General features: G+C 51.9%; 2 protein-coding genes across 3 annotated transcripts in view; one reads left to right on the forward strand and one right to left on the reverse strand.

Annotated features, from left to right (window-relative positions):
- Positions 1-72: 72 nt before the first annotated feature.
- AANAT (aralkylamine N-acetyltransferase) lies at positions 73-13,960 on the reverse strand. Of its 2 annotated transcripts, none has more exons than XM_064150952.1 (4): positions 13,837-13,960; positions 2,719-2,985; positions 1,750-1,904; positions 73-1,052 (listed from the first exon to the last, which is right to left on the reverse strand). In XM_064150952.1, the coding sequence occupies exons 2-4, from the start codon at positions 2,873-2,875 to the stop codon at positions 747-749; spliced, it is 618 nt and encodes a 205-aa protein (XP_064007022.1). In that variant the 5' UTR covers positions 2,876-2,985; positions 13,837-13,960; the 3' UTR covers positions 73-746. The 2 variants fall into 2 exon arrangements, with proteins under 2 accessions (XP_064007022.1, XP_064007021.1); XM_064150951.1 differs by lacking the exon at positions 13,837-13,960 and adding an exon at positions 7,081-7,283.
- UBE2O (ubiquitin conjugating enzyme E2 O) overlaps positions 13,727-25,547 on the forward strand; it is a 73,653-nt gene continuing 61,832 nt past the window's right edge. Inside the window, exon 1 of the mRNA XM_064150950.1 lies at positions 13,727-14,143. Within this exon, the coding sequence (XP_064007020.1) occupies positions 13,727-14,143 (417 nt within the window). The remainder of the gene's footprint in view (positions 14,144-25,547) is intronic.

The following is a 25,547-nucleotide window of genomic DNA, read 5'->3' on the forward strand; positions in this document are numbered from 1 at the left end:
ACTGGTGCCCTCTCTCTGGCCATTGCCATGAGGTGATGATCAGAGTGGGACAGGAACACTCAGAGGCTGTGCTAAAAAACACCATCATGTCTTTATTTGCTGCTTCATCACAGCCCGAGGCATTTCCAGAGGGCTTGTCCTGGGCCAGTTGTGGGTATTGCAAGAGGGGCTTTGAACTTCCCCCCAACTGGGAGGCTCTGCAGTATGCTGCTGGGGGTGGCCATGAACTTGGGGATGTGCTCCAAAGTGGTCTGGAATGATGAGTGCAGGCAGGGAAGTAGCTGCTGGGACCACTGGTCTCTGGGCTTGACTGTGGTGGAATTCATTCATGGTGGTAATGTTGGAGCAGGGAGGGGTGCAGGGCTAGAGGCTGGTTATGTACAGGTTCTGCTGGGGGTGCCTCCAAATCAGCAACCCTCCCTGCAGCTGCTCCTAGGGCAATGCCTTCCCTCCCTCGGTGGGCATATGGCCCTGAGCCCACCCAGGCTTTGCCACAGCCCTGGTTAAAGCCAAAACCGGGGTGGTCAGGGGATTCAGTGCTTCCAGTGGGTTCAGGCAGGAGATTTCTATCCTCATCCCTGCGGGGCTGGGACGGGACCAGGCTGAAGGCAGATGTGGCAGAGGAGCAGCGGCTGTAGCCAGGAACAACGTACAGCCGCGGTAGGGATGGAGAGGGGTGACAGGCTCTTACCCACCTCCCCAGCCCTTCTCCATCCCCTCTAGAGCAGGCTCGGAGCAGAGGGTGCTCAGCAGCCGCTGTTCCTGCGCATGAAGGCGTGTCCCCTCACCCAGTGCTGCATCTCCACAAAGGCCAGGCCCCCTGCTGTCACCTCGCAGGGACCCAGCGCCTCGAAACCACACTTCAGGTAAAAGGGCACGAGGAACTCTTCGCACATGAGCAGAGCCCGGCGGGCACAGGGCAGGCAGCGCAGGTACTGCAGGTACCTCCACATCAGGATGGAGCCCTTGCCCTGCTGCCGGACGGTGCGGTGCACGGCCAGGACGTGGATGTGCACCGCTGTGCCCTGCGGCTTGTGTAGGGTCAGAGCCTCCTGCCGGGGGAGAACGGGGGTTAGTGGCGCTGGGAGGTCCCATCCTCCGCGTGTTTTGGCTCTCCCGACCGATGAACTGAGGTCCACAGCGAGTCACAGAGGGTTAGGCGTTGGAAGGGACCTTTGCAGATCACTGAGTCTAGCCCCTGCCAAAGCAGGATCACCCTAGGGCAGGCCCACAGCTATCCAGGTGGATTTTGAAAGCTTCCAGAGAAGGATACTCCACAACCTCCCTGGGCAGCTTGCTCCAGGGCTCCATGACCCTCACAGTAAAGAAGTTCCTCCTCATGCTGAGTTGGAGCTTCCTGTATTCTATCTTGTACCCATAGTTCCTTGTCACCACCAGAAAGAGCCTGGCACCTTCCCCCTGACACCCACCTCTCGGGTGTTTATAGGCATTGGTAAGATCCCTTCTCAGCCTTCTCCTCTCCTGACTAAACATCTTCCCCAAAAGGGAGAAAGTTCTTGGTGCTATCTGTCTTCACCTCCCCCCACCATCCTTTGGGATTTTACAATGATTGTGGGGTGGAATTATTTGGCACCCTTTTGAACAGCTTCTGTACAATTAATTAATGAGGAAGTTCCTTTCCCCCAGAGCAGCCCTGGGGCAGGTGGTCTTGGGAGAAGACTCAGCGAGTGGCTCCAGGAAACTGCTCCTGGTCCCCAGGCTCTGGCAGTGCCAGAGTCTAGCTCTTACCTGCCTGAGTCTCTCCTGGTCCCATAGGGAGCCGATGATGAAGGCCACCAGCCGCCCCTCCTCAAACCAGCCGAGGGAGAGCTCCGGGCACAGGTTCAGAAAGTGGCGGATCTCGTCCAGGTGCAGGGGGCAGTCCCCAGAGACAGAGATAAAGGCTGGAGGGAGATGGTGGTGAGCTCAGCAAGGGGCTTCAAGGACACCCAGACCCAGAAAACCTCCTCAGCACTCGATGCACATGGAGAAAAGGTGAGAGATGGCACACGTCCTGCTGCCTGCTTGGGCTAAAGGAGCTCTAAGGGACATGCGTGGCTCTAGAGAGCAGCTCTGCACGTCCAGAGACAGCCCATGGCCTGGTTCCCTGCTCTCATTGCTGATTCCAGGGCTACAGCAGCAGGTACTGAGATGAACCCTCCCTCCTATCATCTCCCTGGCCCTGCCCTTGGGAGAGGAGGGAAAAATAGGGCAGTGAGTCTGAGTGGAGATGGCGTGGGGGAGCCTGGGGTGGAAGGAAGAAAGGAGGTCGCTGGAGCTACATGTCAAAGGACCCCTGTGCAATAGGAGGCAGAGCTTCTTCCCTACCTCACCCTGCCCTACCCTGTGCAATCTGTTGGCTCTCACAGGGCACTTTCGAGAGAGCTGCTTCCTTCTCATCTTATCCTGTTCTGATATCGCTCCAGGCTGCCTAGCCCAGGGCTTCGCCTCCCACCGTTCCCACGCTAGATAATTTGGGGTCATAGCTCTTCACCTCCTTAACCACAGCCTCCTCTACCTCATCAAGCCAAGTCCACGGTGCCCTGGCCCCAGTCACGTCCAGCGGCTCCCTCTGTCATCACTCCTGAGGGCACGTGTGGGGGTTTTGCCGCCACGGTGTGTCCCAAGGAGCACAAGGGACCAGCAGAGAGAAGGGACAGGACTTCTCCGGCTGAAGCCACTAGGCAGGACATCCCCCTACCCCGGGCAGCCGCTTACCTTCCCGCTCGATCTCGAACACGCTGACGGCGTCCTCGGGGCTGAGGCAGCGGAACTCGCTGGCAGGCAGCGTGTGCCGGCGCTGCCCCCCGGGAGAGCCGCGGGGGGAGCGCAGGTGGACGGGCTTCAGGAAAGGCAAGGCGCTGAGCACCGACATCCTCCTCCTCTTGCTTGGCTTCTCGCCGCTCCCTGCGTCCGGGGCAGCCTCTGCCAACTCCCGGCCCTGTGTTTCACTCTTCTCACAGTGCTCTTAGCCACCCACAATACCTGGGGAGCAGCACAGGGTTAAGGGGTGCTTCACACCTTTTCCCTATACGTATGTGTCTGTGTATATATGGAACATACCCACGGTGCAGGAGCTTGGCACCAGCCATGGGCTGTGGCAGATTTGTGGCCTTAGGGATGCTGGGGACAAAAGCCCAGTGAGCACCTGCCAGCATCCAGGCACTGGGGCAGAGCAGAGACAGGGGCTGCTGGAGCTGGAGAGCAGGCATGGGGCTGAGCATCCTGCCCCACATCTCCTGTCCCATCACACAGCAAAGCCAGAGAGCGCCCTACAAACAGGCAGGGTGAGATGTGGCTGCAGAATAAGCACCTCTGGGTGAAAGCTCCTCTACGTGAGAGAAAGGTCAGTGCTGGGGCACCATCCACACACTGTGGTGCCCTGGCATGGACACATCAGCCAGCCAGTGCTGCCTGCCAGAGATAGCTCAAGCTGTCAGGATTTATTCCCTTCTCCACCTTGCTCAGTGGGTAACTGGCACAGCTTAGATCCTGTTGGGTCATGTCCATGTTCATAGAAGTGGCTGGGACAGGTTCATGGCAGGACAGCCATGAACCTGCAGCTTCAAGCTGCAAGCCCCACACATCCCTTCTAGGTGAGGTGCCTCTAGGCGAGGCACTTTGGGCAGCCCATCCTGGGACACACCACCTGTGACGCAGGACAGCAGACCCCTCAGGCTCCCCAGGAGGATCAGCAACAGTCAAGCTCACCCAGCAGAATCCCTCCTGCCCAGCCCAGCCAAATCCCTTCACCTGGAGCAGAGCCTGTAGCTGCAGTATGCCTCCAGTTTCACACGTGAGCAAACCAAGCTAATAAATTCAGAGAGAGCCACAAACTGAGCAAACAACATTGCAAAGCACATACATTCCAGAGGCAGAAACAGTGGGAATTGCTCTTGGAGCCATCCATCCATCTGTCCCTGCTCAGCCCAGCATGGAAGCAATTTGCAGCCAGGGCAGTGTGAAGCCAGGTCAGTCCTGATTATTGTTCGAGAGGTGCTGGCTTCCCCTGCTAATTACAGACTTGCCTCCAGCTAATAGGATTTGTGGAAACAAAAGCAGCACCAGCACAAGCTGGGAATTTTCCATCCTGAAATGCTGAGGGCTGGGTGCCTCAGATGCCTGTTTTGTCCAGCCTGAGGTGGGACAGGTGCTGCTGTGCTTTGTTTCCCATGAGTGACTGGCTTGCCAGTGGAAGTGGATCTAAGGCATGGGATCCATCAGGAAGAGAGGCTTTCCTTTGTGGGGGAATTTATTAGTATCATAGAATGCATCAGGTCAGAAGGGACTCTTGGAGGTCATCTCATTCAACTACTGGGGACAGAGTGGCTGGAGAGCAGCCAGGAAGAAAGGGAGCTGGGGGTGCTGGTAGATAGTAGCTGATGATGAGGCAGCAGTGTGCCCAGGTGGCCAAGAGAGCCAATGGCATCCTGGCCTGTCTCAGGAACAGTGTGGCCAGTAGGACAAGGGAGGTTATTCTTCCCCTGTACTCAGCACTGCTCAGGCCACACCTTGAGTGCTGTGTCCAGTTCTGGGCTCCTCAATTCAAGAGAGATGTTGAGGTACTGGAACGTGTCCAGAGAAGGGCAACGAAGCTCCTGAGGGGTCTGGAGCACAGCCCTGTGAGGAGAGGCTGAGGGAGCTGGGGGTGTGCAGCCTGCAGAAGAGGAGGCTCAGGGCAGACCTCATTGCTGTCTACAACTACCTGCAGAGAGGCTGTAGCCAGGTGGGGTTGGTCTCTTCCGCCAGGCAACCAGCAACAGAACAAGGGGACACAGCCTCAAGCTGTGCCAGAGGAGGTCTAGGCTGGATGTTAGGAGGAAGTTGTTGCCAGAGAGAGTGATTGGCATTGGAATGGGCTGCCCAGGGAGGTGGTGGAGTCATTGTCCCTGGAGGTGTTGAAGCAAAGCCTGGATGAGGCACTTAGTGCCATGGTCTAATTGACTGACCAGGGCTGGGTGCTAGGTTGGACTGGCTGAGCTTGGAAGTCTCTTCCAACCTGGTTGATTCTATGATTCTATGAACTCCCCTGCAATGAGCAGGGACATCTCCAACTAGATCAGGTTGCTCAGAGCCCCATCAAGTTTGAGTTTGGATGTCTCCCAGGATAGGGTCTCCATTACATCTCTGTGCAATCTGTTGCAGCATCCCCAAAGCTCAGTCTGCTCACCAAGGAATGGATAGCTAATGCTCCCAGAGACCATGTAGGAGGAAAGTAAAGGTGTAGTTGAGCTATAGAGGAGAGCAGGGTTCTGGTGGGGTTATAATGTTTGTAGACCTTATTATCAGCTCTTATGGAATGCCTCATGCTGCTAATTGGATTGGAGCTTATCCACCTAGAAAAATCCCAGAGTGGGCAAGAGGGTAGGTCCTGGGCACATAGAAAACACAGTGGTGGTTTGATCCTGGGCAGTGCTGAGCACCTGGTGCAAGGTCTGAGGGAACTGCTGGATCAAGCACAGGGATGGCAGGGCAGAGCATGGCCTTGAGCAGGGCTGGTGTTAGAGCTGCCATGGGAATTATGGAGCAGGATCATGGAATCACAGGATGACCTGGGTTGGAATGGACCATTAAAGCTTATCTAGTCCAACCTCTCTGCAATGACCAGGGACATCTTCAACAAGATCAGGTTGCTCAGGGCTCTTTGCTCACCAATAGCTACTGTTAAACAGTTCACTGTCCAAGAGGAAGTTTTTATACCAGGTCCCACAAAGGCTGGAAAGGGCTGACCAGTGGGAAGTCTCTACAGAGACATCCACAGAGCTGGGAGGGGTTCAAGACCTCTTGTGCAAGTGGCTGCTCTAATCTCCTTAGAGATAACCAAGAAAGGGGAAGCAGATCCCTCAAGATGGCTTTAGAAATATCTTGAGACCTCAGGCAGACTGAAGCAGGAGTCAGTGGTGGGGAAAGACTGCTCCTTGGCTTGTTTTCCTCATCTTTTCTTTCCCCTCTGGCACTTTCTTCTTGGCAACTCAAGCTGGACAGCTGCAGGGCTGATGTATTTCTGTTTGTTTTCTAGAAATGAACTTTTTGCTTTGCTTCTCAGCTCCCCACAGACACAAAGGTCTCCTAGGGTGGGGTGGGGGAATACACAGAGCCCACAGAGCACCAAAGAACCAGCCACCCTTCCTAGTCCATCCCTGGAAATGACCCACGGGGAGGTCCTGCAGGGCCAGGGTGGGTAAGAGCACTGCTGTAACACCTGGCTAACAGCTGAGGTGAAGGAAATCCACCCCAGGCCACAGAGTAAGAGAGAACCAAAATGAAGAGGAAAATCCTGGCTCAAGACATCTGCCTTCCAGTGCTCCCCCATATATTGTTCAAGTCACATAAACCTAAATTTTGGGCTGCAGCTCCTTACCAGTGCTGCCTGAGATGAGGTTTGTGTGTAGGTAGCAGCATGCCAAAAGCCCACTCTGTACATTTTAGCCCCCACTGACGTTTGTGCACTAGAGGGCAGAGCATCTGGGTGGGACAGAGAAATGCTCACGTGTAAATAAACAGGCAGCTCCACACTCCCACCCTAAAAACATCATCTTAGCACATTAGGAATGTCTGCCTGGATTTGGAGCCTAGATTTTTAACTGACTTGATAGTAAGGAGTTACTGAGCCTGTTCTAAAGCCAAATATCCCTTGCAAATGGGCTTGGGCTCCTCCCATGCCCCAAACAGGAGGCTCTCAGTGAGAAGAGTCTCTAACCCCAGGTTTTGACAGCATATGTTGGATGTGTATGGGTGGGACAGTGACTGTGATTAGCCCCATCCCTGGAACCACTCCAGGTCATCTTGGAGGGAGCTCTGAGCAACCTGATTCAGTTGCTCACTGCAGGGGGGGTTGGGCCAGATGACCTTTAGAGGTCCCTTCCAGCCCAAACCATTCCATGACAGTCACACTTTTCACCTTCACCAAAGCCAACTTCCAGGCAAGCTAAGCTCCATGCACCAACCTCCCTCCCCTCCACAGCAATTCCCCCCATCCTGGGATACTGGGGCTGGGAAGTCACAGGGGTCTCAGGACCACCAGCTGTCCCCAAGGCTGTTTTAGTGCCACTGGGATGCATAGGAAAGGTGAATGCTTACCAGATGGGGGCCTCAGGTTGTGCCTCGGTATGACTCCTCGCAGCTCGCAGGAGGGGAAGACCTGGGGCTTTGTCTCCTCTCCTCTGTCTGCCGCAGCCTCTGCAGCCCTTGCTTATATACATCGGTTATTTATGGAGCACGTGATGACATCCTAAGGAGTTTATAACCCCGATGAAAGACAGGGAGAGGTGAGAGGCTTTAACATGACAGGCCAGCAAGAGATCCCATCAGGCTTTTCTTTTTTCCCTTGCCCTGGCAGGGCTGCCTGCAGAGGGATAAAGCATTTAGCTGATTGCTCTGCACTGAGTTCCTGCTGCAGGCTGGGCAGGGAGAGCAGAGGACTTAGATGGGGAAGGAGAGCAATGTATTGTGTCTGATCCAGACCTCTCTGATGACATCAGGAGCCTGCAGGAAGCTGCTGAGAGAGGATGAGCTTTTGTTGTGCCAAGAGTGAGGAGGCTGCTGGTTGCACCAAGCACAATCATCGCTTGGGCTTGCAAGGCTGAGAGTGTCTCAAGGGAATCAGCTGGTTCTTTGCAGGATGAGGAGTCAGACCTAATGTTTCTGCCCCCAAAGACTGAGAATCTCTCCCACACAATCTCCTTTGGTCCCTGAGAGCTATTACATAGGAAACTGGATAGCAAAGTTGGCAATATTTGTCCCTGTCAGAACATGTGTAATAAAAGGGAGATTATCCCATGCATGAGCATGATGTTGGCATCATCATTATCATCACCAACCAGATGCAGCCATGAAAGAAGCCAGGAGGAGGAGGCAGAGCTGGTTTTGCTCCACTGGAGATATTTCCAGGGCAGCTCAGGGCCTGCTTTAATTTCCAGCCACAGGAAAGTGACCTGGGGCTAGACCCTTATCTCTCTCTTGTTCTTTTTTCCCCCTCCCGGGAATCAGAACAAGAATACAACCCAGCAGCTTCCTGCTCTTCAGAAATGGCATTTCAGAGAAACTCTCACCCACTAAAACTCAGCCCAGCAGAGCAGTGCCTGGCCCGTGGCTGGAATAGTCAAGTAGGGATGCTGCTCTTGGTGGGCTTAGCTGGGTCTCTCTCTCCCTGCTCCCTCACAGCTGTAGAGGGTCAAAACTTCCATTACACAAGAGGCACAGCAGTGTGCTGAGATTTACATATTTAGCAGCTCTCTCAGCATCTTCAAAGAGCCTCAAGCTGTCACTCTGTCCCCACAGCCAGACTGGTCCCTCTGCTGGGCTGCCAGCTCAGAAGGACAATTATCCCTGGGTAGGATTTGCAGCGAGGGTTACACGTGGGAGGCAGGAAAGTGAAGCTGCTTTTGCAGACTGTAGCCTTTGCAGTCCCCTGGCCTCAAGGGGCAGGGTTTGACATCGCAGGGGATGCAGGAGGCATCAGAGTCCTTCCCTGTGTGGCTTCATCACAGATTCACAGATTGCACAGGATTGGAAGGGACCCTTCAAGGTCATCTTGTTCCAATCCCCCTGCACTCAGCAGAAACAACTCCAACTAGATCAGGCTGCCCAGGGCCACATCGAGTCTCATCTTGAATGCCTCCAGGAACAGGGCCTCAGCCACATCCTTGGGCAACCTGTTCCATTAGCTCCCAACTCCAACTGCAAAGAATTTCCTCCTGATGGTCAACCTAAACCTATCCTGCTCCATTTCCCTTGTCCTATCATTGCAAGCCCTTCTAAACAGTCTCTCCCAAGCCTTCCTGTAGGTCCCCTTCAGATACTGAAACGTAGCTCTAAGATCTCCTCCAGGCTGAACAGCCTCAATGCTTTCAGCCTGTTCCCCTAGCAGAGGTGCTCCAGCCCTCTAATTTGTGTGGTCCACCTCTCCGTGTTGCTCTAGTGCTGGGGATCCCACAGCTGGACACAGTACCCAGGTGAGGTCTCATTCAAGGAGGTTTCTCTTCCAAACTCACACAACTACTGACACAACTACCAAGCTGGACACCGCTCACATCCCTGTTCCACATCTTCCCCTGGCATAGATACAGAGACCCATATACCAAAGAAGGTGATGCTTTGCTCCTGGCAGTGGCATGAGGGGTGCCAATGGGGCTCTGCATTTCAGCATCACTTCAAGGTCAGCCACAGGCTCTGTTTTCACTCTCCCCTGGCTCCTGCCTATTCATCAGTTGTCACAGATGGGCAGCATGTGAGTGCTTTCCACTGCTGCAGCTTCACAGCAGGATCTGTCTCTGTGGACACATTTGGTATTCCCAGTGTTTGCCAGGCTGGCTACCTGCTGCTTGTGTCTCTCAGTGCTCCCCTCTCGTCCTGCCAAGAGCAGTTTGAATTTGCCAGCTGATCCTGCAAAGCCAACGTGCTTCCAGCCTCTCCACTGGAGAATTCTGTGCAGATTGGGAACCTGCAAGTGGTTCTCTTTCAAGACACCAACACAAAACTTCTCTGGATGGTGGCCAGATCCTTGTGGACAGTAGCCACACCCCACACCCCAGCTCTAAATGCACCCTGGAGAGGATAGTTCTGCTCTGTGCTCTCAGTTGTTAGCATATTCCTTTTGCAGCTGATGCCCTTCCCTGAGGGCACAGGACTGATTCCCTCCACAGACAGTCACAAGGAGCTGGGGAAGAGATGAAGTGATACAAGGATGCTACCTCACCAGTTTTTTGGGATCCCAAGGATGGTCAAGGGCAGCAGGCTTTGAACTCTTGCTTTGACCTGCTCTAGATCAACACAGCTTTGCAGGGCTGAGGAATCTTGTTATTCCTCTACATGAGCCTTTGAGGAAAGAGTACAAACAGCCTGGATGTCAGGTTCACCTTCACCTGCTTGATCATGGCAACCTCTGCCAAAAGCAGGAGGTGGGGACCCAGGACCTAGCTGGGACTTCATTTATCCCCTCCCTGGAGCACAAGCACCAGTGGTGATTAGCCTCCTTTCCGTCTCTCTGTTGGGCTCTGGCACTTTGTAACTAGGTCATGGACACTCACAACACAATCCCCAGGAGGAGAGAGGATGGGGTTCCATGAGGGCTGCAGGGGCTCTTCTAAGAGGAGAAAGTCAGGCAAGAGAGCAGGAGTCTGGGGGGGGGCAGCCTCTACCCTTCAGTCCCAGACCTTCAGGCAGGTCAGATCCAGTTTGACTTTGAGACATGACTGTTGCTGCAGCATCCTGCTTCTTTCAGGAGCTCTCCTGCTTTTGGTCCACTCCCAGTACATTGTTGGTGGGAGCCAGGGTGACACTATGGAGGTGGCTGCAGACCAGATGACACCCATGGGGAAGCCAAATCACAGAATCACTGAATGGTTTGAGTTGGAAGGGATCATTAAAGGTCATCCAGTCCAAACACTTTGCAGTCAGCAGGGTCATTTTCAACTAGCTCAGGCTGCTCAGAGCCCCATCCAACCTGACCTGGAATGTTTCCACAAATGGGGCAACTTGGGACAATATCTCACCACCCTCAGTGTAAAAACTTTCTTCCTTAATCCTCAGAGCAAGGCTGAGCCTGGGCCAGCCCTTTCAGGGGATTTGTAAGGTCTTGGTTTCAGGAAAGAGGATGAGAGGGAGTGGAAGAGGAATCCACAGGCATGAAGTTATCCATTAATAAGTTATCTGCACTGAGGCCATTTGTGGGGAGAGACAGAGGTGTTTGATGGAGAGAGCAAAAGCATGGAGAGAAGGGCTGGGTAATCCCATGTATGATAGGGGCACAAGGCAATGTAGGGACCCCTCTTGAAGGGGAGAAGCTTCCCCCTGCCCAGCTAGCCTCAGGAGACTTGCTGGGCTCACTGAGATGGGACAAAGTATAGCCATATGCTGTGTCATTTGCTGATATTTCTGTGATCAGGACACAGTGATTCCTGCCAAGCTGTTTCTCAGTGAGACAGCAATAAATCATAGAACCACAGAGTTGTTCAGATCAGAAAAGACCTTGCAGCTTTTTAAATCAAACTATTAACCCAGCACTACCAGGTCACCACTGAACCACATCCCTCAGCACCACACCTGCATGGCTTTAAAGTCCCTCCGGGGCCAGGAACACCACCACTGCCCTGGGCAGGCTCTTCCAGGGCTCGACTACCCTTTGGGGGAAGAAATTTTCCCTAATGTCCAACCTAAACCTCTCCTGGTGCAACTTGAAGCCGTTGTCCCTGGAGGAAGGTCTGGAGGCATGCCCCAGGGCCCAAGCAGCAAGCTCTGCTCTGAAGCACCTTTCCCAAAGCACCATCTCCGAGTGGAGGTGGTACCAGGACCTGTGTGCCCCAGGAAGCAGCAGAAGTCAATACTGGCCAAGGAGGGGCCGCAGTGCAGGGGGTGCAGAGCTCCCTGCCGCTGAACCAGGGGCACCCCCAGCCACCCAGCCCGGGGCTGCCCAGCGAAGCCTCTGCTCCCTTGGACCAACAAACCGGTACCGGCAAATCCCTGCCGCTGGACCAGGAGCTCTGCGCGGCGGCGGCAGCCCACGAGGTGGCGCCAGAGCCCCGCCGCAGCTCGGGCACCAGCACCCTTGAGAGAGGACCCGGCGCCCTGCGGGCATCCCGCACCCTGCGGTCACCCCGGTACCCTATGGGTACCCCGGCAGCCTGAGAGCATCCCGGTATCCTGTGGAGATCCATCCTCCCGAGAGTATTCCAGTACCTTCAGGGCAACTCCCGGCACCCTCCAGGTACCTGGCACCCTCTGGGCATCACCAGCATCCTGAGGACATCCTGTCAGCATCTGAGTATCCCTGTACAGTAACGGCACCCTTGGCACCCTGCAAGGACTCGTCACCCTTTGGGCATCCACTACCCTAAGGACATCCCGGCACTCTTCAAGCATATTGATACCCTACAGACATCTGCAGCACCCTCCAGGCATCCCACTACTCTTCAAGCATCTCAGCATCCAGTGAGCACCCTAGCACTCAGTGGGCACCCTTTAGGCATCCCAACACCTAGTTCTTAACCCCTCTCAAGGCTCATACAAAGCTGCCCTGTGATGCTTCATGACCTGGGAGGAAGGTCAGATCCTGCTTTTCACCAGTATCTCAGCCAGAGGCAGGCAATGTGGTTAGATCACATGGGCAGCTTGCTGGCAGGGAGGATGTTCTCCTGCAAAGACAGTGAAGAGCAGTGCTTCCCAAAAGAGAAATAAATAGGCTTTGTCTCTAAAAAGAGATGGAAGATGTTTGCTGTGTGCCACTTTGCAGAAGTCCCAAGTGTTCAGCTCTCACTCTCAGAAAGAAAAAAGCAGGTAAATTACTTCTGGGCTTTGCCTTTGCTCAGCTCCCTCAGCACAGATCCTGACGGCTTCTTGAATGGGAGATGCTTTTTGACACATAACATGCCTGAAAGACGACAGTATTGTGGCAGTCCAGGCCCTGGGCTGTTGTGTCCTGAACAAAGCCATGAGTTCTTCAGAGCCACTTCTCGATGGAAGCACATCAGAGCCCCAGATGGGAAACTGGGATCACAGGGTAAAATCACACCCAGCTCAGCTACTAGCTGGTAATGAGCAAACAGCCCAGACTTGTCCCCACTAAAATCCCCCTACCATGAGTCTGTAATTGTATGCTGTGATGGTTGGCATGGCATGAAACCCTATCACTGCTCTCCAGCATGTAATAGCCCTGAAGATGAACAATCTCCATCCACAGGCAATCTTACATAAGCTGGGGGAAAGGGCAAGAGAAAAACTCTGTTCTGATGCTTTAGAGGTCTTGCCTACAACAAAATAAGTCAGATTGAGGACTTCAGGCCTTTTTGCCAATAGTCCAGACAGTGCTGCACAGGTGGGGATACACGGGCAGGAAGAGGTAGAGTATCTTTGCATGAGGGACAGGCAGAGAAGGCCAGGTTATGGCTTCTAGGAACCATGGAAGGCAAGACTAGGCTTTGCTGTCAGCTGGAGAGCACCTTCCAGCAAAGGGCAGTGCCCAGTGCCAGGGTGGACACCAACTCCTGCTCAGGGTGGTGATCTTGCTGGGATCGAGGTGGGAGAGGGTGGGCTTTGTAGCCCCTCCCCGTGAAGACACTCCAACATGTGTTGCAATATTGGGGCGTTTTATAGTAGAGGTGCATGCACTTCTGGGGCAAGACCCAGCTGGGAACTGGGGCTGAGGTCATCTCTGACCCACTGGTGACCAGGGACCCCGAGACAGCACACCACAGGCCCCCTTATTTAGGTGACCAAGGAACGATGCAGCACAAACTTCATGTATGGGGTACCCTGCCATGGCCCCTTGCAGCCCCGCCGTGTTTAGGGGATCCGAGGGATGGCGTAGCACAGCCCCGCCACGGCTCAGGGACCCAGGGATGACGCAGTGCAGCCCCCCACGTTTTGGGGCCTGGGGGATGGCACAGCGCAGCCTCCCAGATTTAGGGGACACAGAGGTGATGCACCACAGCCCCCATGTCTCGGGGACACTGCGGTGACAGAGGGCACACTCCCATGTTTAGGGGACACACGGACAGCGCAGCCGAAGCGGGTCGGAGGCGCACGGGGGACACAGCGCGCCCCGCCCAGGCCGGGCCCCCCGGGCCCCTCCCTCCCCGTGGGCGTGCCCAGCGGGTGGGCGTGCCCAGCGGGTGGGCGTGCCGCCCCTGGCCCCGCCCCCGCGCCGTTACTTGCGCGCGGCCCGCGCGGCTCCGCCTCTCCCCTCCCCCATCCCGCGCCGCGGCCGCGCGCTCTCGGCTCTCCCGGCGCCATGGCGGAACAGCCCGCTGAGGCGGCCCCGGCCCCCGCCGCCCCGCTGCCCAACGCCGCCCCGCCGCCCGCCGCCGCCCCGACACCCCCCTCCGCCCTGCCGCTGCACACCGCGCCGGGCGGCTCCCAGCGGCTCCTCTTCTCTCATGACCTGGTGTCGGGCCGCTACCGCGGCTCGGTGCGGTTCGGCCTGGTGCGCCTCATCCACGGCGAGGACTCGGAGTCGGACTCTGAGGAAGGCGGCGGCGGAGGAGGACGAGGGACCGGCGGTGGAGGAGCCGCCAGCTCGGGAGGCTCCGAGTCGGGAGGTCCCGGGGGCGGCGGGACGGAGGAGGGCCGCGCCAGCCCGCTGCGGCGGGGCTACGTGCGGGTGCAGTGGTACCCGGAGGGCATCAAGCAGCACGTCAAGGAGACCAAGGTAACCGAGGCCGCCGCGGGCTCCACCGGCTCGCCACGAAGAGAGGGGTGTGGGGGGGTCTGGCGCGGCCTCTGCTTCTCTGTGTCCCCGGGGGGTGGCCTGACTCCGGCTGCGGGACCGCGGCTCCTCTTTGGATGCCTCCCGGGGCAGGAGCCTGCGGAGCTGGCCGGGCTGCCGGCTGGCTCCCTGCCTCCCTCGTCTGTGGCGGACGCTAGCTCCGGAGGCGCCCCTGAAAGGGCTTACTGCGCCTTTCCCCCTCTTGCTCCCTGCCCTGCAGCAGGCTGAGTGTGGGGAAGGCGCAGGGTGTCCTCCGGAGGCTGAAATCCCTTTCCCTGCCTTCAGCCCGCTCTTCTGGAAACCCGGTGCAGGTGCCACTGGTGGCACAGCACAGCTGTGCAGGGGCACTGGGGTTTGGTGGCATAAGGAGTGGCCTGCGAAGGTGATCCGTGTGAGCTTCCAGCCCCCTCTTGCTTTCTGGGGATGTGGGCCAGTGTCTGCCTTCCCTGGGCAGTGTCGTCATCGCCCGTTTTAGGGCCGTGAGGGAAACCTCGACTAGGTGCAGATTCCAGCAGCCGGTAGCCGTGTTTCGGCTCTGCCCTCGCATACCTGAGCGCTTCACGCCGCACTGACGAGGCACACGTAAGTCTTTGACCTCTCAATTGCTCCCGAGGAGCCACAGGGTGCGGGTCTGCCGTGGAACATTCCCACATCCCGAAGTTGGCGTGGAGCTCTGCACAGCCTGGCTGACAGCACAGAGACAAAAGCAGCGCAGGGGCACTGTGGTAGAGCACAAAGGGGCCTGCCAGGGTGGGCGTTGTGCTGAGCTGTCTCTCCAGCCCAAGCGGGTCCCCGGAGCTCCGGTGGGGTGAGCGGTGAAAGCAGGAGGCTGCTGGTGTGCTGTCTGCTTTGCTGTGTCAGAAATGGCCCCGTAGGCTGGAGGAGAGAGGGGAGGCCGAGGAAAAGAAAGGTGTGTTGCAGTCCTACAGGCATCGGTGGGATTGCAAGTGCTAACAGAATATGCTAAATTTAGGTGGTAGTGTCATTACACACGTGACTGACTGGTTGGAGATAAGGAAAATGAAAACAGGTATTCAGAAAAGATATGGCCATGGGATGTGTTTCTGCCTTAAACAGCCCAGCCTTCCTTCTCTTACAAACCTCAATTCAGCCGCTGCAGCCTTCCAGTAAAACCTCCCATCTGCTGTTGCAGCAAAAACTTGTCCCAAGTCAAGTGTGATTTTCAGCACCTAAACAAAGCTGCCCCGATTTGGGTGAGTAAACAAGGGCTGAGGAGGAGTTCCTGGGTTCTCAAATCCAGAAGTGTCAGCTCTGACTGTAGTCACTTGATAACTGTCCCCTTTGCAATGGCAGGAAAAAACAAACTGGGGAGGATCATAAATCAAAGACAGTTATGTAAATAAACAGTCTGAGTCTTTCCTTTTTGAGGTCCTTCTCTGACGTAGGCATCTTTAGCGCTTGGGTAACAGACCCTGGGGAGAGGTGTCCTAAGTGCTTGAGGAATTCAGGTGTGCTCCTGTCGGTTTTTCCATTTGAAGAGCTGCCCACTGACAAAATTGAGAACTGCTGCATACAATCAGGGCTGCGAAAAGCAAATTGGATACTGCTGGAAACATGCTATGGAACTTAGCATTTTGTGGTTATAATCAGGTTTTCTGGCTGACCCAGCCCTTTTTGGGTTACAGGGATGTGTGAGAACCAGCCAGGTGAGCCTGACGTGCTTGTCATTGTCCACACTGGGAGGGATATAATTTGGGCACCACATGATTGTTCTGGGCCTAAAGTGTGTTGGCTTTTGGGTGCTGTTGATTTGCTGCTCTCTGCAGAGAAGACATCCTTTGGCTGTGACTCTCCTGTATCTTTGGCTGTGAGATTCTTGTTTGATGTCCTTAAACCTAAGTGGTCGTGGTCACAGCTGAACCATGGTTATAAGAGTGCTTCTTGCACATTTTTATTTCCTTTTATTTCTCTGAGCTCTTAATTCTGCAAGGGTGCTCCTGGGGCCAGGGCTTTCACTAGCCCTATCTTATGCCATCAAGTGCCTATTTTGTGTGTTAGATCATAGAGCTGTAGAATTGTTTCAGTTGGAGAAGATCTTTAAGATCGTTGACTCCAACCATTAGACCTTGCTTTCCCATGACAGGCTTGGATGCCTGTCTGTCTCCTCTTTGTCAGGCACTTTAAGATCTGTGAACCCCGGTGCATGTATTGGCTAAAACATCTGTTGTAACTGAGGGAGAAATAAAATTGCTGGAAGCTTTTAGGGCAGTAAACCAGCACTCTCAGCTCCCAGTGTAAAGGTCAAAAGCAGCTTTCTGTACCCAGTTATAATCCTAAAGCCTTCTTGTCTTCAAACTACAGGCAGGTAAAAAGTTTTCTTCGGCTGGGGCGTAGGAAAGCTAATCACTTCTAGTCTTGCTTCTAGAAGATGCTCTTTCTTCTTGGAAATGGTAGGGCAGGCTCCCACTTAACTCCAAGCACAGAGTTACTGATGTTAATAAGTAATAGAAACTTTCTCTTGTAAAAAAGCTAGTAGTTGGTACAAAGCCCCACTCACTCCTCCAGCACTAAGGGGTACATCTGACCTGCCTTTGATACCCATGTTGATAGTCATTAGCAGTATCACAACAGTGATGTGAATTCAAGAAGAGCCAGGATTTCTTACCCTCTGGCTCTGTGTGCTCCTTTCCTGCTTTCCATGACCACTTTCTCCATTTAAAGCACTGGGAAATCATTGTTGCTGAGTATTATAAAACCTAAGCAGTCCTGGAAGAAGCAAGCTTCTCTTTCAAGTTATTTGTCATCCTTGTCTTGCCTGGCCCAACAAATCTGAGGATCAGTTCCTCTGCTTGGCTGAAGTCATGTCTCTTCGTGGCATCTTCAGAACGCAGGATGCAATTTGCACCTTGGGTTGTGGAAGTACTGGGAGCTGATGTGAGCTCTGCATGCTGTTTCTAACAAATTAGCAGGAGTGCTTGAGGCCCATCTGAATATGGATTTCAGGATTTCTCAGCTGGAGGTCAGAGTTCCTGCTGCCTTTGGGAGCTTTGCAGGAATGCTTGAACACATTAGAGAGGCTCACAGGGTGCTTTAAAATGCTGTTGCCCTTTCTCCTGCCCCTCACCTGGAAGCCTCAGTTCTCTGCCACCTTTCGTTTTCACAAAGGCTATGCAAGGTAGATATGCCTCTCCTGCAGCTGGGGGAAGTGGGCAGTGCAGGTGTTGTATTTCAGCACCTTATCTAAAGGCCTTTAGCAGGCCAGGCCTCTGGGTTCCCTGCCTCAGGGAGCAGATGCTCGGTGTGATGGTGTGGGATGCACACAATGCCGACTGACTGATGTGTGGGGACCCTGCAGAGCCCCAGGACTGCCGCAGGAATCAAGATGCAGTTGAAGCCTTAGCAGTCTTCTCTTTTGTAAGGTCCAGAACCCCACTTGGTTTTGGTGGCTCTCTGATTGTGTTCAGCTTTGCTTTGGAAACGGATTCAAACTATCAGGGCTCCCCAGACATAATCCAGCAGCTGATGAGCTTGTTAGCTGGAAATTATCTGATGTTATCTCCACAAGCCTCTCTATGAATTCAGCTTGCTTCATCCCACACAGCTCTTCTTTTTTGCCCTTCGCTGCTATAAGTTCTTGACCTCAAACACTGAGTCATGAATATAAGTTGCAGCAGAAGTTTCTGGAGCTGTTGTACTTGCATCCTTTCAAGATTTTAATAAATATTTCTTGTCAGAATTCTGCCGTGCAGGTCCTGCTGTGACCTAAGCTTTTTAACTTGCAATCTTTGTGCTTTACCAAAAGAAGGAAACGTTTCCTTTCTGCTCAGGTTCTGCGTTTTCTCTCTCTGTGTCCCTTTGCAGACACTCTCAGCTCTCCCTGCTGGGATCCCAGCCCCCCAGCCTGTGCTTTTCAGATGTTAATCCTAGCTAGTGAGAGCCTTAAAAAAAAATCCCCCATCTTCCAGCTTGGCAAGGCGTTGGCTGTCTGGCTGCATGGGTACATTGCAGCAGGCAAAGAGAGCTGTGCCTTGTGGACAGGAGCTTTCTCAGCAGCTCTGAGGAAATGCTGGTCACAGTGCAGAACTCTAGTTTTGTTGCTGCATGGAAATTCCATGCCCATAAACAATGAAATCTGGATTTCGTTGCACAAAGAAGCTGTATCAAATCCTTTTCTTGCTTCTGACATTTTAGTTAGTCTCCCAGGGGTGTTCTTTGAAACCACCTGATGGTTGTAGCTATTAGAGACGGAGGAGAAAAGGCTTACTGGAGTTGTTGCAGTTTTCTGTAAACTAGAACCACTTTAATAGGTGACCTTTCCATCCTGTGAGTATCCATCACAAGGTTATGTCCCCTCGAGTCAATTCCCCATTTTACTTTGATTAGTGTATAGGCTTGGTGTGACCTGCAAAATGAACCCCAAAACTCATGCAGAGTTATGAAGTAGGTATGTTTTGTAACAGTGCTGGGTGCAGGCAGGATGGCTCCATCAGTCCTGCACACCCCATGCTGGCACAAGAGCAGGCATATTCATAATAGGAGGTAGGGTTATTACAATTATTTCTTGGAGTTCATTAACATAGGCATTTTCCCATTCTCCACCCTGATTCCAACCCTGGTGGTCTGGAATGGTTATCTGCCATGAGCATCCCACACAGTCTTCCTTCCGGGGTCTTTCTCATCACTGGTCAAGCAGACCCTTCTTTGTTGTTGATGTCAGGATATCCCTGCTTCTCCTTTGTCTCCTTCTTGCTTTCCTTAGTCACTGCAGGCCTGGATCTTTACAAGATTGCTTATCACAGATCTCCAGTGAGTAGCTACAGGCTACTCCTACAGTAGCCCTTGTTTAGGTTTGCAGATTATCAACTGATTACTATAAACAAACACCTCTACAGAGTTCGGTATTTTATGGTTTGTCACAGACACCCTCAAAATGAGCATCTGGTCTATGAGACCTTTTTACCAGCATTCATTGGTTTTTCTTATATCAGGTGGGTCATCATTGATATTTCACTACAAAAGTGGGATCCTGCACACCTCTTCAGCATGGAGATCTCAGGAGTACTAAATAGTGTAGCTAATACTGCATGGAGATTTGTTTTGTGTAGGGCATGAGGAGTGAATTGATAATTCAGGAGCTGCAAGTGGCCGCCTGGGTGAAGCAATTAATTATAACCCTGCTGTCTAGATTTGGAGTAGTTATCTCTAAAAGGGATGAAACCTTTCCCCAAGCAAGAGGGGTTTTGTGATGTGCTCTCTTCCAAGGTGCACTGGCATTAAATGTGCTGGTGCAGCTTCAAAAAACACTCCAACTAAATTAGTAATGCTCTCAGGACTAGTAAACAAACTAATGTGCACTAAAAGCTTTAGGAGGAATCAATCAAAGCCTGTGACAGGCTTTGTAATACCGGAGTGAGGCATTTTGCTACGGCTTTCTGATGCAAGTTTTTCCTTCTCTTGCTGATGTGACGCAGCTCCAGTGCAGGCTGCTGCAAAGAAGCAGCTTTGAGTCATTTTATGAAGTCACCTTTTTTTTTTTTTGACCAAAGGTTCCTTACTGAAGTCAAATGGTAGAAACTTTGACAGATGCTTTTTGGGGCGAAGTCTTGCTTGCTTACAGCAGCTGTCCTCAGCTCCCCTCTTCTCTTAGAGGAAAGACTATTTTTAATGTTCAGCATCTGTGTTTGTGCTGGGAAGTAATTGGTGTTTGGGAAGCTAAAAGCCTCTTCTCCTTTGATTGTTTGACTGTTTAATTACTTGGGGGATTTCAAAGGCTCAGGAGGTGATGACACCTTCCTAAATGCTACTTAGGAAAAACCTACCTCATTGTTTCCATTCTGCTGTTACCTCCCACCATGTGTCGAGGTTTTGCCCAAGTGGGTCGTTGGGAGCGCAGGATCTGGCACTATGATTTGAAATCTTTGCACTTGCTTTTGAGGTTGAGTCCTGAGTTTCCTGGAACCAAGAGATGGGAGATGATGGCTCAGCTTTCTGCTTTTTCTGCAGTGCTCTGGAGCACCTGATCTGTAACTCAGTTCAAGCTCTACTATGTTTAGCTGGTATGTCCCACTTCTGAGACCTTTAGACCTGTGTCAAGGTAGGAGAATGCTGACTCCATCTTCTGGAACAGAAAAGGAAAACAACTTTGGGAGACTCCATGGTAATGTTTGGGCTTTTTTCCATTAGTTGTTGGCTGTTGGGCTGCCAAATAGATGTGTGGATGCTTGTGTCTGAAACCAAAACATTCTGCTAACTTGGAGAAGTTTAAACTTCAGCAAAAATTAGTTGAGCTTAATGGGTGGAGAATTTATTTGTGACAGATGGAGGTTTGTTTCATTCTGAATTAGAGTTCCTGCAGGGAGCTACACGTTGGGTAGAGCAATAATGATCATAAAAGGTGATTTGAGACATCAAATGCTATGCAAAATTTGTGGTTTGGGCAGTAGAGGTGTTGAGATTACTGCTGAGAGCTGCAGTGCTTTCAGATGTGCCAAAGTTTCAAGCTGACAGCTGTGCTTTAGCTTTTATTTCCCTGGTTTTGGTCTGTGCTGAATGAGTTGGTGTGGAGTTCTACACCTGCAGTGTGGGTGAGCATCCCTTCCTGTGCATTTCAGGATTACCCTTACCCAGCTCTGCATTGGGCTGTCCAGCTGGCAGAGAGAAGGGTGTGGAGTTGTGTTTGGGGAGTGCTTGGACCAGGCTGTGCAAGTGGCCTGAGTGGAAATGGAGAATATTTACTGGGCTGAAATCCTCAGAATCAGTCAGGGTTGGAAGGGACCGCAAGGATCATCTAGTTCCAACCCCTTTGCCATGGGAGGGTTGTATAGGGGCAAACAAAACTATTGATGATAGATGTGAGCTTGGTAACTGTAGGCTGGATATGTGCTGGTGTGGGAGAGGTAGAAGGAAAGGTACATTTGTCTTCTGTAGGGTCTGAAGCATCTTAATGGAGAGATGGATCCTGGTAAGTACCTGCAAGAGCAATTCTTCCCTTTTACAGAATGATGTATTGATTAAGGCCAAAAACATGAGTTGAGAGTGGTGAGATTTTAAGACTAAGAGATCTGTTCTGCTGCACACTGTGCTTTTGGGGTTGTTTTTTTTAATAAATGACATCATCTTTTTGCTTTGTTCATCCTCCTCTGTCTGGTGTGTGTTGCACCAGGGAAGCTCTGTGACTGTGGAGGGAATTGCAGTGCTTAGACTTAAATAGCATTGATGCTTTTGTGCTCTCAGCGTAGTGTGTGCACCAGAGATCTACTAACCTCCTGCCCTCAACTGTAACCAGTGCACAGTTAGAGATGTGTGGAAGTTGTCTGCAGTACAGTGAAACTGTAGTTTTGGGGAGGGCTTGCTCTAGCATGGGGCAGAAAGACTGCTATGAGGAGCAAGTTGAAGCCAAGATACAAAATGCTTTTCATGCACATGTGCAAAGATCCTGAAAGTGGGACACATCCAGCTACATCTTGATTAACTTGCCCAGTCTTTTCAAAGGGTTTGAACAATCAGCTCCCTGATCTGCCTTTGAAATTGTGACCTCTGTTTCTTTCCTGGACATCTCAGGCTGTAACTTTCTTAAAGGAATGGGCAGTGTGAAGGCAGTTGGCAGTTGGCTGGAAAACTGTCTGGTGGAATGGGACCTGGGGGTTTGTAATTGACAATCAATTCAGTATGAGCAAGCAGTGTGCCCAGGTGGCACAGAAAGCCAATGGCATCTTGGCTTGAGTTAGAAACGCTGTGTTCAGCAGGACCAGGGAGGTGATTGTCCCCTTGTACTCTGCTCTGGTGAGGGTACACCTTGAGTGTTGTGGTCAGTTTTGGGCACCTCATTAAAAGAGAGGTGTGGAAGTGCTGGAGCCAGTGCAGAGGAGCACAAGGAAGCTGCGAAGAGCCTGGAGAGTAAATCTGATGAGGAGTGACTGTAGGACCTGGGGATGGTTAGTTTGAAACAGAGGAGGCTGAGGGGAGACCTCATGGCTGCCTACATCTACCTGAAAGGATGCTGTGGAGAGGTTAGTGCTGGTCTCTTCTCATAGGTAAAATGGTGATAGGATAAGAGGGAGTGTCCTCAAGCTGTGCCTGGATGGGTTTAGAGTAGGTATATTAAGGAAAAAAATCTCCCAACAAAAGTGGTCAGACACTGGAATGTGCAGCCCAGGGAAGTGGTGGAGTCATCAACCGTGGATGTGTTCAAAAGTCGTTTGGATGCAGTGCCTGGGGATATGGTTTAGGGTCAACACTGTAGAGCAGGAATGTCAGTTGGACTTGGTGATCCTGAGGGGCTTTTCCCACCTGCATGTTTCTGTGCCTCTGTGAGGTGCGACCAAGGACTTGCAGCAAGGCAGGCGAGGAGAGGATAGGAGCTCTTTGTGTCTTACTGTGTAGCTTCCAGGCCTGGAAAAAAATGTAATTCACAGGAGTACACTTCAAACAAGGAAGCCCTGCTCAGCTTGCGTTTGCTGTATCACTTCACAGCCTCTGGTTACAGTCTCTGGAGTTGAAGAGAAGCTTGGTAGCTGTGCCCTTGGTCCATTAAGCAGCATTCATTTTGTACAATAAAATTGCACCAGTGGTACTGTGTGCTCAGCACACAGCAAACAACCTGGATTGTTTGTTCTGCCTGTAAAGCTTTTCTGCTTGGGAGGGAGGAGTTTGGAGACTGGCAAGTGGAGAGAGCTATTTAATCACCAGCTGAAAAGATCAGGAGCTTAAAGCTTTTACCTGCTTTTCTTATCCCAAAGCTGGGAATTCCTGGCACATCACTTCTCTTGGAGTGTCTGGGTCCAGTTTTCGTGCGTCGGTGGATGACAAGCCTTCTGCTTAGAGAAATACACTAATACTGGGACAGCTGGAATTAGTTCCATCATGACTGATTTATTTCTTACCTACTTTTGGAAGGATAAACTTTTTTGAGAATAAAAGAATTTTGTGTATGAATCATTTTGGTTGTAAGAAACGGTGCTGCTTGTCTGCTGATAAGGATACTTAGCAAGTAAGTAGCACTTTTCATCTTCAAAGTGGTTTCTGATCTCTGATGTGGCAGTGCCTCTTGGAAGGGTGACATAAACTGCTCTCAGATGACTTTGGGTTGGACAGGTGGCATCAGTGCTGCCAGGCCATTCCTGGTGGGTGCTCAGTGCCTTCTCTGACTCTTTCTGATCATGGCTAAGGAGTATGAGCTGTCTGCTTGGTGGAGGAACTTGGCTGTACTCAGTGCAGTGACAGCTAAAGATGTCTGGGCAAATATTCTCACCCCAAAACACGATGCACTGGTTGCTCAGCAGCAAACCATGGTGCAGTGGTTGTTCAGCACCATAAGATGTTGGCTATTCAGTATGTGTCCAATGGGGTGCTTAGGAACTAGCTGGCACGTTGTCTTTGGATATTGGGGAGCTTGAGTTGGATTTCAGTTGTGAGTGTTGGTCTCTTCTTTCAAGTAATTGGCCATAGGATAAGAAGAAATGGCCCTCGAGTTGCACCAGGGGAGGTTTAGGTTGGATATTAGGCAGAATTTCTTTCCTGGAAGGGAAGTCAGGCATTGGAACAGGCTGCCCAGGGAGGTGGTAAAGTCAAATCCCTGGAGGTATTCAAGAAGCATGTGGATGTGGTACTTCAGCAGATGGTTTAGTGGGTATGGTGGTGGCATGTTGATGGTCTTGATGATCTTAGAGGTCTCTTGTAACCTTTGTGATTCTGTGATTTGTTTTCACTCACATGAATAACTAAACTGGGGAACCACACACTTGTAAAGGTTAGCTCTGGTGAGCTGTGGGTCCTGCAAACCTGGTCAGAAATGTGGTTGGTGAAGAGCAGCTTAGATGCAAGCATCTTAACTTGGCTTATAATGGTGTTTCTAGCATCAAGGGGCTGTTCCAGGCCTCTCAGCTCCAGCTATAATGTTAAATAACTGATCCCAGATGCTGTCCTCAGTCAAACTGTTGGTAGCAGCTATGCTGAAACAGTTGGAGCTTGAGTAGCACTCTGATCACCAAGGAGCTTTAATATTTTCCTTCCACATGACACTAAAGTAGCCACTTCACCCTTGCCTGTGGCTGGGGAGGTCTTGGGGGGGGGGTGTCTCAGACCTTGTGGCATGAGGCTGAGCTGCCTGTCCTGGCTGCTGCCCATCTCAAGTGACTCATGCTGCTGCTGGCCTCTGCCTTCACACCTTTGCTTTGAAGTACTTGAGGTGAGTGTGCATGGAGCACTGCTCAATGCTTCAGACTGGAGTTGATCAGATAGAACTGTTTCAGTTGGAAGAGACTTCTAAGAAGGTCATCAGTCCCAACTGTCAACCCAACACCACCATGCCCACTAAACCATGGCCTGAAGTGCCACAGCCTTAAGTTTCTTGAACACCTCCAGGGATGATGACTCCACCACCTCCCTGGGCAGCCTGTTCCAACACCTGACCACTCTTGCAGCAAGACCCTCTCTGACCTTTGCCCTTCTGTCTGCTTTTGAAGGTGAAAACTGGATTATATTTTTTTTGCCCCAGGAGATGGATTGTGTTGAATTCAAAGTAAATGATTCTCATGACTATTGCAAGAAGTCTCCATGCTTCTGTTCAGTGACTGAGTCCAAGTTCCTTGAAAGAGCATTAGTTTTGAGACAAAATAGCCAGAGATTCTAAATTTAGAGCCACTACACAGTTGTGTAGCTGGCTGGAAATTGTGGGTAATAAACCACCTCTTCATATTTGTTTTATCCTTCACACTTCTGCCAGAAGCCTTTTCTCTGTCCTTGTGCCACAGGCTGTAAAAGTCTTTCTGCTTCCCCATGCTGCAGTAAAACCTCACTAAGTGAATTGTCTGTGGGGCAGCAAATGGGAATGGAGGGGAAGGAGAATGCTCTGTCCTTCCAGAAGCACTTCAGGCTTGCTTTGGTTGGGTTTTTAATTTGCTTTATTTTCTTTTAAGCCCTGCAGATGTGGATGATTCATTTGCTTCCTGTAAGAGATGGACTGGGCAACATTTCATGTGTATTCCAAAGAGCTTGGGAAGCTCTTTTGAAGGAGGTGTAATACTTTTTTTTCTCCTTTGGGTATATTTTTTGCAGCTTGTGATTGATGAACTTAGGCCTGAACTAGCCTGACTGTGGAAACTTTCTGAGCTGGAAGAAACTTCAGAAGATGAAGCAAGTTGCTTCCTAGAGTACACAGCTCTGGATATTCCTGAAATACAAAAGAGAGCACTGTGCAGAATTACACAGCAGGGAAGGTGACACTGCAGAGCAAATAGAATCATAGAATCAAGCAGGTTGGAAGAGACCTCCAAGATCATCCAGTCCAACCTAGCACCCAGCCCTATCCAGTCAACTAGACCATGGCACTAAGTGTCCCATCTAGTCTTTTCTTCAACACCTCCAGGGACAGCGACTCCACCACCTC

This window comes from Pogoniulus pusillus, chromosome 11 (assembly GCF_015220805.1).
Source record: "Pogoniulus pusillus isolate bPogPus1 chromosome 11, bPogPus1.pri, whole genome shotgun sequence".
Classification (NCBI taxonomy): Eukaryota; Metazoa; Chordata; class Aves; order Piciformes; family Lybiidae; genus Pogoniulus; species Pogoniulus pusillus.

Coding starts and splice junctions, on each gene's coding strand:
- AANAT (XM_064150952.1), bottom strand. CDS start 2,875: ATGTCGGTGCTCAGCGCCTTGCCTTTCCTGAAGCCCGTCCACCTGCGC. Junction 1,905..2,718: donor GTTCGAGATCGAGCGGGAAG/GTAAGCGGCTGC, acceptor ATCTCCCTCCAG/CCTTTATCTCTGTCTCTGGG. Junction 1,053..1,749: donor ACCAGGAGAGACTCAGGCAG/GTAAGAGCTAGA, acceptor CTCCCCCGGCAG/GAGGCTCTGACCCTACACAA.